Source organism: Hemitrygon akajei, chromosome 10, assembly GCF_048418815.1.
Source record: "Hemitrygon akajei chromosome 10, sHemAka1.3, whole genome shotgun sequence".
Taxonomy (NCBI): domain Eukaryota; kingdom Metazoa; phylum Chordata; class Chondrichthyes; order Myliobatiformes; family Dasyatidae; genus Hemitrygon; species Hemitrygon akajei.
The window spans coordinates 56,329,031-56,340,582 of NC_133133.1; the positions used below are offsets into that span (position 1 = coordinate 56,329,031).

The following is an 11,552-nucleotide window of genomic DNA, read 5'->3' on the forward strand; positions in this document are numbered from 1 at the left end:
CTAATTGAGCATGTTGATGGAGGACTCCTTACACCAGAAAATGAATAAAAAAATAAAAAGTTAAGTAGCAATAGCTGGATCTCCAGTTTAAAGTGAATGACTAAGTCAAATTTCATTTTTTTGCAAATTGTATAATGGGACATTCAAATCACAAATCTCTAACACCAAACAACACATTAAATTCACTGTATGTAACAAAAGGCTTGTTTGGATGTATGAAAACAGAACCTACCATAGGCTGTGGTTGGGAGACTGCAGGAGCAGTCTGAACTGCTGAAGCATTTGGGCCTTGCACTGGTTGACCAGAAGAAATAAGCGGTGTAACATTGGTTGGACGATGTAACATTTTCTGAAAAGACAAAAACATAACAAGAAAGTGTTAAAAGTTATTAATAATGAGTTCAACATTGTCAAAATCAAACTTTAAATTCTCACTAGAAATACAACTATTCAATTCAAATACTTTGCAGAATACACATTTAACATGATTTACACACCAACATTTTTGCTTGTATGCATGACAGTTGGAAGAGTTGCAAAGGTGTTCACTCACCATTGCAATTTCAGGATCCACAATTCTCATGACAACCTGAGCCTGTAGGAGAGCATACGCCAGTTGTGGGTTCTGTAAAAGCATGTTGCGGGCCTCCTGAGGACTGTTCTGAATGCAGAGCTGAAAGTGAGAGGATAATGTTACTTTACAATATTAATGGATGCTATTGGGTCCATCGAGTCTACGTTGACTCTCAAAGCAATCTCATCAATCCTCTTTGCTTATTTACTTGCAAACTATTTTCTCTCACTTACACATCACCTCCACCCAATTCTCCTATCAGCTCTTAGCAATTAAGTGCAGCCATTTAATCTTTGGGATACGGGGAGAAAATGGAGCACCCAGAAGAAATCCATAGTCAGAGAGAACATGCAAATTCCAAACAACACTCAAGGTCAGGATTGAACTTGGGGCACTGAGCTATGAGGCAGCAAATCTAACCGCTATACAACCGAGGTTTGTGCTAGTTAAATATAATTGTGCTAATATATCTAACACAACATAGTATTATAACTGTTGAAGCATCGAAGCATGACTGATAAGAAACAGGTTTAATTCACTTCCAATTCACCAAGTTCAGTTCAGCTGTATAGACTAGAAAAACACTTTTCTGCAGAGTTAATGAGAAAAGGTCACTCCATTGAAACAGAAATATCTAATACAGGTTGACCTTCACAAATCTGAGATGATTGGGACCTGTGCAGTGCTGGATCAGTGATTTTGCCGAATCACAGGTGGTTAAGTTAGGATTAAATAAGTAAAAACCTCTAAACCACTCACTTCACCCTTGGATAATTAAGAAAAAGAAACAACAAATGAAAAGCAATTCTTTCATAAATTCCAGTACTAGTCTACCAGAGTCAATTGCACTCAGTAGCCACTTCATAAACAGGGAGCAATATGTAGCCTTCAAAGAGCATAACATGGCATTATCCAGTGGTTGAATTAATGACGTACATTTAGGTGGCAGGTAGGTGCTGTAAACATTATTCCTCACAAAGGGTTCTGCTTTTGCGCAGAGCAGTTATCTAAAATCAGCATTATCTTATAATTTTCGTACAGTCCAACAGTGTCACAATAAGGTCTCTGTCCTGGAACAAAGTAACCTTCAAATCATTCAAAATAATGTCAGTTATAATCCATCCTTTTCTGTTGGCACAGTAAATTACTGGAAACTGCTTCATACCCTTCAAAGCTGAGATGTAAACTTTTGTCAATGACTAAAAGCCTGTGGGTTCCTGCAGCATTACAGCAGCTCAACACAGTGATATGATCTTTTGATGCCTTATAACCTGCTGTGATTCTGCATCCTCTGTAGTCAGTATACTTCTTGGGAGTACTACGCCAACATAAGGCAGTTTCATCCGCGTTGTAGATTGTAGACCTGGGTGGGACTTCAATTTTCATCAGAAACTAACTCAGCAGCTGCTTCCTTGTCTGCTGACCATTTTTCACCACACACTGCACAAAATTTTATGCTATGACACTGCTTGAAACACTGAAGCGGCCCTTTACTGTAATCACACTCATAATCCAGTCCTAATTCTTCATGAAATAATTTCGCCATCTCTCCTAACAGTTCTATATCTTCACTGATGCAGAGCTTAAACCACTTTATGAGAACTTTATCAAAAAGGATCTAGAGCTTTCCCGGTGTATATGACAGATAAACTCTTCTCGGGCTTCCAGCTGGGTATAGGTATCGACTTTTATCGACAATTTGATACCTGTGCCCAGCTGGAAACCAGAGAAGAATTTATTCATAGAACTTTATCTAGTTGTGAACACCTTGCATCCTTCATTGTTTTCCTTATGCACATCTGTCACCATCAGCAAATTAGAGCAACTTTTCTTTATATCATTAACTGTGAAAGAGCCAATGTTATACAAGTCACATGTGCTTTTCACAGACACAGCACTGCCGAAATTTTTCAGAACCTCCACCTTAACTTGTATAGATGACGTATGGTGTTTGAGCTTTACACCTCCTTTATTCCATGGAGACATGACTGGGGCTAGATAAGCGCAGGTTATAAAAATAAATGCAGAATAACACACGGGAATGTCTTGCTCTTTTTTTTTTTATATACAGACAGTGCCAACAGTTGATTCTGCTAATGGCGCCACCATAATAGAGGCAATGGGTTGGCACGGAGAAACAGGAAATTTGAAATTAGCCTGGTAAAAATTATGCCCAAATCACCAACTAGATTACTGATTGCTGAATATGAGGTGGTTAACCTGTATTTGTTAGACTAGCACTTTTCACAATGCCCAACTGGACATGGTAATGTACAGAAAACACAGGGATTCTAACAAGAGTCTGGATCCTTTGCTTGCCCTTCAAAACAGAGAAAACCGGTTTAAGAAAATGTATGAATAGAATGCAACATATCCCAAAAATGATTTTCAGCCCTCCAGATGTGAATAGATTAAATATTCTTTTCTGAGACTAATTATTTGAGAATGTGGAGGAATAGATGACTCTTTAACACTCTCCTAATAGAGGGACAGAGGTTAGCATCTCACTGTTGTACAAGTGGATACATGCCTCATCTGTTACTTTATAAACGATGAGTATAACACTGCAAAGCGGAGACAATCTGCAGTTGCTAGAAATCCAAGCAACACACACAAAATGCTGGAGGAACTCAGCAGGCCAGGCAGTATCTATGGGAAAAAGTACAGTCAACGTTTCGGGCCAAAACCCTTCATCAGTCCTGCCAAAGGCCCGAAATGTTGACTGTACTTTTTTTCCCCATACCCTCCAGCAATTTGTGTGTGTTGCTAGTATAACACTGGAGGCAGATTTCAACTAATGATTACAGGAGTTTCCAACAAAAGGTGAAATTATATTTTTTCTGAACTCACTCTCTTAAGAAAGCGTGTCTGCAATATTTTGCAAAATCTCTGCCAAACTGCATCCACGAGCACCCAGAGACATCTCCAGAGTTATCCAAAGTGGTTGCCACTCTGATCCTTCAAATTCTCCTTATTGGAATGGAGAACAAAAGGCTAATGGAGTGGGGAATAAAAGGAACAAAAGCTCCTTTAGAAGCTTGTTCAAAAATTTCATGCTTCTAACCAATAGCATACATAGAACCATGGAGCAACAAACTATCTTCCATGACATGGGCTCTGTTTTCAAATGAGACTCAAATCAAAAAGAACTTCTATTTTCTGCTGAAAAGCAATTGAGTGCTTATAATTAAGAAAATGAAATGAAAACCTTCATTTGCTTCATGAGTTCAAACATTTGCTCAGGTGGAAGACTGGCCACAGCTCGACTGATAGATTCTGGAGCATCTTCAGGTGAGACTGGATCTCCATAAGGAGATTCCATGACAGGACCTGCTGTGCCCAAATCTGGAAAAGAAGCACAAATAAATGTATTTCTAAAGGAACTAATATTATATTTATCTCTAGTGCCTTTGAAATTTAGTTTCTGCATATCAGGCATACAAAAATATCTGAACTGGCAAAAACAAATGCATATTTTTCTTTAATTATTCACCCATCACATGAGGAACAGTTTTATTTTATTTTTAAAAGTGTTGAGATGAAAGCTGGCCGTTTTCTATTTCAACATCGAGAACAAAAAAAAACAAGAAATCATTAATATGAAAATGATTTGGGAGAAAGATGATTTTCCTAGGTCCAAACTAAATTATGTTTTGTTATAGCAGTGTGACAAATTTAGGGATGTACAAACTGTACAAACCCTTGCTAGCAAAAGTCAAATGATTTAAAAATTGAGAAAACAGTAGTCCAAACTTCCCATATACAATGCCAAACAGACAAGTAAAATTATATCCAACATCACACACAAAATGCTGGTGGAACACAGCAGGCCAGGCAGCATCTATAGGGAGAAGCACTGCCAATGTTTCCGGCCGAGACCCTTCGTCAGAACTAACTGAAAGGAAAGACAGTAAGGATTTGAAATTAGGAGGGGGAGGGGAAATGCAAAATGATAGGAGAAGACCGGAGGGGGTGGGGTGAAGCTGAGAGCTGAAAAGGTGATTGGCAAAAGGGATACAGAGCTGGAGAAAGGAAAGGATCATGGGACAGGAGGCCTAGGGAGAAAGAAAGGGGGAGGGGAGCACCAGAGGGAGATGGAGAACAGGCAGAGTGATGGGCAGAAAGAGAAAAAAAAGGGGTGAAAAAAACTAAATATATCAGGGATGGGGTAGGAAGGGGAGGAGGGGCATTAACGGAAGTTAGAGAACATCACAGTCCATTCTGCAAAGTTATCATTGAATAAACATGTTTGTTTCAACTATGCTGTTCTGCTTTCATTGCACACTGGATGAAATAATTCCTAAAATTTAAGCCATACCAGTTTAATATGAATGCATCAACCAATACAGTATTTTTGCCATTCAAATTATATGAGAATACAATGTTTATAATTTATCCTAAAAGACATACTTCCAGAAGGGTTCACTGTTAACAAGAATGGATATATTTCAAAAAAACTTTGGACGACGATACTGGAGATTGCAGCCTCATGTATTGAGTGTTAATGAAAAACCGTTGACACTCCTCAATTGATAATGAGATTGATTGACATTTAAAGAACTACTCTGTTGGAGGCTGCACAATTTAACTATTTGTAATCAATTATCAATACACCAACTTCGAAAACTCCATGCAAGACTCTTAACTAAATTACAAAGTAATGGTTAAGATTGTCTTGTAAATCAGAAACTGAATGCCTCCTTTCAGAATCCTCAATTTCCATTTTGACATTTTGTCCTTCAAGACTCCACTTATGTGTTAAATGATATACAAGGTGAGAAAAATAGTTTTTTTGAAAAACTAAGAATGGAAATCTTTGTCAGTGAAGCATTTTAGTTATCTTCTGAATAGTCAATAAACTTCTGATTGTTTGAGTATGAATTCATACTCACTTTTGAGTTCTTCTTTATTCTTTTCACTAGCAGCATTGTCCACTCGCAGTGCTCTTCCATTAAATTCCCTGCCATTGAGATTCCGCATGGCACTGAGTGCAGTCTCCTGATCCTGGTACTCACAGAAGCCATAGCCTTTGGGTTTACCTGTTTCTCTGTCATATACAAGCCTACAGGAAGACATACAAAAATTAAGAGGTGCTAGCTGCACAAAATGCAACTGTGTAAGAATACAGAACTAGGTGTTTGAAAATATAAAAGAGGTTCTAATGATCTGAACATCTAAAACAGATGTTAAATCTGGCATGTGGGTTATTTTCATTTAATATTAATATGAATTAATCATGAATGTAATAGACTTTGAAAGGTAACTGATGTTTAAACTATACAAATAATTTGAAATATTGATTCAATATTTATAAAACAGATTTATCAAAACAGTTTAGGAATATTTAATTCCAATCTGTCAAAAAAACACTGGACCTTGTTTCCCTGCTCTGCTGAACCTGAAAATATAAATAACACAAGGCAGTGTGTTGCAGTACTGGGCTAATAGAGAGCAATGGTCATCCAACTAGTGACCATTCAAAAACATAGTTAGCATCTTTACAAATTAAAATTTTAAAAAATATATATATACACACACAAACACTCTGGTGGAGAAACTTGCTCAATTATTGAAAATCTGCAAGAAAGCTTCTCAATAGAAATTGCCAATGATGACATCAGGAGTTTATCAGGGGCAGGTCATGTATGGCAGACTGGACTTCCATTCAAAATCACTGGGAAGGACGAATCTAGAACCATTAAAATCTAGTATTGTACTGTGTGGAATGAATTGAGTAAATATGTTAATGTGAGTGCGTGTAATACTAGAAACCTTTACCACAAAGGTTAACAAATGACATAAAACCCAAATGGTTCAATAAATTCCTTTATGAAAGAAATTCATGCACCTCTGACAGAAAACCTCTCAAAATGCAGGCAAATTTAGTAACAAGTCCACACACAGAAAGTCTGACAAATAAAACAAGATCAATGATCAATTTCAATATACAAAATTGATGTACACCCTATCCTTATTATATGCGTCTTCAGACAATGTGGATTCACAGTTATGCAAGGAACCTATTTCTACCAACGTCTCCTTATATGTGTCCAAAACTCAGCTATGCGAGGAGCACTACTTTCCCACCAAGTCACGTGCGCACACCTCACAGTTTCACTGTTGGGATGAGAGGCACCGCTTTCCCACCAATATAACCTCACAATCTCACTCCCGCCAGTCTCGCATTGGTTTTGTGAAGGTGTGGATGTGCGATCTTGTGCTCTTAAACTTTTGTTGGTTTTACCTACAGTGCAGTGCAGTGATAGGTAAATATTTGTGCTTCAAATATTTAATTATGCCTTCTAAGCATCAGATGTCATGTTCTGGGCCATCAGCCCAGCGGCAGCGAACCGCTTTAACACTTGAAAAATAGCTGGAAATTATAAAAAGCACAGCAACAGTTGAAGGTACCACAGCTCTGGGACACTACTACCAGGAACAGAATTTTGCCTTTATTAAGATCTTTTGTTGCTTGACAATGTGCCAGCCCATCCAAAACATTTGGACAGCATTCATGCTAACATAACTGCATTTCCTGCGGCCTATCACAACATCGCTGATTCAACCACTCAACCAAGGTGTGATCCACAATCAAGGTGTATTTTTTGACGGCGAACTATCTCTCAGATGCTGCAAGCAACAGACGATTTTGAAAATCCCAGGAGTTTACCAACGGTGAGGGAATGGTGGAAGTCGGAACACTTGGCACAAATGGACATGGATCCAAGTTTAGAACAGAGTCAGCATTTCAGTTGTTCCCTGCTGTCAACCCTTCTTCCCTACAAGCAAGTTTATGCTGAAAAACAAAATGCTGCCAAGCAAACAGCCCTCACCACTTTCTTCAAACTGGTGTCATCTCCTGCTGCCGGCAGTTCTAAGAGTTCTGTGAGTCTTCCTTCACCCCTTGCTGTGCTTGGTATGATCCTAACGACCCACAACCATCCACCTTATCCATGTAAAGCTGCCTGACACCACAACAACCACTCATCTCCCGGAGCCAACACACCTGCCACTGTTGGTCAGTACTGTACACCCTAGTATGTTAACTTTCTATGATCTATTACACTGAATATTACCTTAAATTGAGGAAATATAATTCGAATGTTGCCTTGTGATATTGCTTTTGTGTGTATTGGTATGAAAATGTGAATAAATTACAGATAAAACATACTTAGGAAGCCCTCTGGAACGCATCCATATTTTCTCCATTTAAATAATTACTCACATTATGCGTCGACTGCGAGGAATGTATCCCCCGCATATAACGAGGATAGGGTGTAATTCAGATAATCCCGATGCTTTATATCCATCTTATCAGGAAGACAACGTAGGTTGAGTGGTTTTATTAAGTAATGCAAATGGTTACAAAAGGAGTATAGAATTGATAATTTGTGGACTTTGAGGGGAGAATGACACCAATCTTGCAAAGCTGAAAATTAACACTTTCTCACCTTAAATTCCTCATTTTGTGAAATATTTTCAGTCTTCGGTGGGCTGCAAGGAAAGACTGGTGCATTGCATAGACAAAAAAAATGGTCCATCCAAATAAGTGCAATGGAAGAGGAACTTTTTTTTTTGTCTGGTAACCTCTAAACCAGGGATTCTCAACCTGGGGCCCATAACGTGAAAAAGATTGGGAACCCCTGCTCTAAACAAATTCCCCATTTTAGGGTATCAGAATTAAATTCACATACAAAAACATAAGAACAAATATACATGTTATTTCATTCCCATTTAGCTATGTTAAATAAACAAAAATGTTCCAAAACGTTGACTGCTCCTTTCAATGGATGCTGCCCGACCTGCTGAGTTCCTCCAGTGTGTTTGTACGTGTTGAGTTGACCACAGCATCTGCAGTGTACTTTGTGTTAACAAAAATGTTCTGACTTGCTTTGGCTTCCTTGATACCATCTTAGTGGGCCACATCTCAAACAATGGTGAATTAATGTACAGGAAGGAGAGAGCCGAGTGGAATGATGTCATGATAACAAACTTTCCTTCAATGTCAGCAGAGATGGTCACTGATGTCGGAAAGAGTCAGTGCACGTGCTCCTATTTACAACAATGGTGCTAAGTTTGACAGGGTTGAGAGGTTTAAGTTCTTAGAAGAGAACATCATTAAAAGCCTGTCCTGGACCAAGCAGGTTGATGTTACAGCCAAGAAAGCTCACTAGCACCTCTACTTCCTCAGAAGGCATGTCCCCTTCACAAATTATCAATGCACCACAGAAAATATCCTTTATGGATGCATCACAACTTAATATGGTAATTTTTCTGACCATTACTGCAAGAATCTGCAGTGAGGGAGACAACTCGGTACAAACGGAATCCAGTCTTCCCTCCAGAGACTCTGTCTATACTTCTCACTGCCTCAATAAAGCAGCCAGTATAATCAAGGATTCTACCCACCACTTACATTCTCCTCCCCCCACGGGCAGAAGATACAAAGGCCTGATATCACATACCACAAGGCTCAAAGACAGCTTCTATCCTGCTATTGTAAACTACTGAATAGTTTCCTAACACAAGAGGAACTTGTGACCTCACAACCTTGCACCTTTCTGTCTGCCTGCACTGCACTTTCTCTGTACTGTTACACTTTATTCTACACTTTATTATTTTACCTGTGTTATGTGGCCGGCAACAATGAATATAGAATTGAGTCAGGTTTTATAAACAAACATAAACATTTACTAAACTCTGCTCAACAAAAATGAAAAGTAAACAAACGACTAACTTAACTGGAAGTTAACTGCTGTACGGCAACTTAAACAGCCAAACTCTGGAATAGTTCTTAAAGTGGTAAATTCGAAAGTCCAAGTGATTTATACAGTCAGCAAGGAGAGACTTTACTGCAACAACAACTTCTCTGAAGAAAATGACGAATCTGCTGATCACAGTCAAGAGATGCCTTGTCCAAAGGATTCACGACGAAGGAAATAAAATGGCTTAAAGGAACTGACCTTTTGCTTGGCGAATGAACACTGCACAAACCTTCCTAATCTTACAGGGGTTATCTCAGATGTAGGTCACTATTTCTGAACGAAGACTCAAAAAGGTCAATCCTGTATTAAACCGCCGAATGACACCAACTTTATTCAATGCTTCAGGTTCCCATACTTCGGTAAAGTCTTTACTCTCCAACTCTACTGTAAAAGTAAATGAATGATGCAACAAACCAGGACCAGCAGCAATTGGCGAAACTGCCGGCACAATGGTTTTTGTTCCTTACAACAGAAAGTAGAAATTCCACTTTAAAAACGAAACTGCATCATGAGACGAATATGCAGCAAACTAACTAACGAACTACCCCGAACTAACTGCGTCACAGGTGTTTCCCTTATATACCTGTTGGAACACAACATCATGTGACCACACACCGGCAGGAAAATTACATTATGTGATCTCACACTGAATGCACTGTTGTAATGAATTTATCTGTATGGACTGTATGCAAGGCCAGTTTCTAGCATTGTACATGTGACAATGATAATAACTTTCATTGCAAGGAATGATCATTTTTTGCATACTGCACCCCACTTGGTAAAGTTTATGAAACATGTCATTATGGCAGGAATTGCAACTAAATTTGTAATGCAAATGTGGTGTATGCATTCATCCTGAGAAATCTTTCCACTGGTTGGCCTTACAAGGCTTGCTTCTTTAAAACAAGAGATTTTAATATCTTTTAACTGTAGCAGCTGAAACTTTCTGAGTAAAGTGATCAGAGAGTCTCTGTCAAAAATCAAAATTGCAGGAATCCAGCTTCCTGTAGGTTATCATTGCACTGTACTAAAATAAATACAGAAAATATCCCATTTATTTTTTAACCACTAAACAGGTTTACAATTTATTAGCTGTGATGCAATGGATTTCATGATTGGCTCTTCATTAGCAATACTGTTTGCCAAAAGATTCAGGTTCTGCCTCAGTGATAGCATATTAGAAGTTAACCTCAGAGCACTGGGCCCAAAACTCAATTAATATTGTGTTATAGCATAATACAGGTTATCAGATAATCAAGATCTTTTACATAAAATTTGCAACCAATGGCAACAAAAGATCTGGCAAAACCAATACCTTATGTCCCAAAACACACAACCCTAGGATTCTCAACATGTGCTTAGAACTGTGTTGTACAAAAATACGTAGTTTTAGACAAATGGCTTGTCACATTCTATGCCTTGATTTATTAACCGATAAGAGTTTTTAAGAGATGGGCGAGACTTACCAAAACTATCAAATCCATTGCTAGCTAAATTTTGCAACTTAAAGTCAAATGCCAATGTTTTACTGGAAGTCAAGGGAGAATTAAATGATCTCAATGGAAAAATTGTGGATTATGAATCATTAAGATCCTATTTTTAAGGATACTTACTCCTTCGTAAAGAACTGCATACAAAGTATGTTACACAAGGTGACAACTAATTGTATGTTGTATACAAAATGATACCTGAAACTCAACACTGGACCAACTTCAGAGAAAATATCCTTCAACTGTTCTTCTGTAGCTTCATAGGGAATATTTCCAACTGGAAATAAGAAAAATCATGAAAGAAGGATGTCAACTCAACTACGAGTCATTAGTCTCTTAATTTCATCTTTATTTATATATGGTACAGAAAAGCTAATTTCTTCAAACAATATTTCCACTCTAACAAAGTTAACTATCGGAAAAAAGCTAGGAGGGAGCATAATATTCCAACAGGGCTATTTTGCTCTGTTAAATTCAGCATAAATCTTTCACTGTAAATATGATCTGATCTGCTTGTGGAGTTACTGTGAAGGTAAAGTAACCTGGACCGTTGCTTTTGACCTGGAGCCAGCAAACCACTTGGATCAGTGGCTATATAATCCAATCAATCAAGTACTTCTGGGTTAAAGGACAATTGGCTCATTTTATAATATCCTGATATTATACTGCCAACTAATACAGAAAGTGTTCTGTTTGGTTACATGCAAGTGCCAAAAGCCCAAG

General features: G+C 38.2%; 1 protein-coding gene across 2 annotated transcripts in view; it reads right to left on the reverse strand.

The window, feature by feature from the left end:
- The window catches only part of cstf2 (cleavage stimulation factor, 3' pre-RNA, subunit 2), a 71,214-nt gene that overhangs the window by 58,515 nt on the left and 1,147 nt on the right, over window positions 1-11,552 (reverse strand). For both annotated transcript variants that reach the window (XM_073058336.1, XM_073058337.1), the window contains exons 3-7: window positions 11,028-11,106; window positions 5,467-5,636; window positions 3,783-3,919; window positions 554-673; window positions 233-349 (exon numbers count right to left, since the gene is read on the reverse strand). In XM_073058336.1, coding sequence (XP_072914437.1) covers window positions 233-349; window positions 554-673; window positions 3,783-3,919; window positions 5,467-5,636; window positions 11,028-11,106 — 623 coding nt within the window. The remainder of the gene's footprint in view (window positions 1-232; window positions 350-553; window positions 674-3,782; window positions 3,920-5,466; window positions 5,637-11,027; window positions 11,107-11,552) is intronic.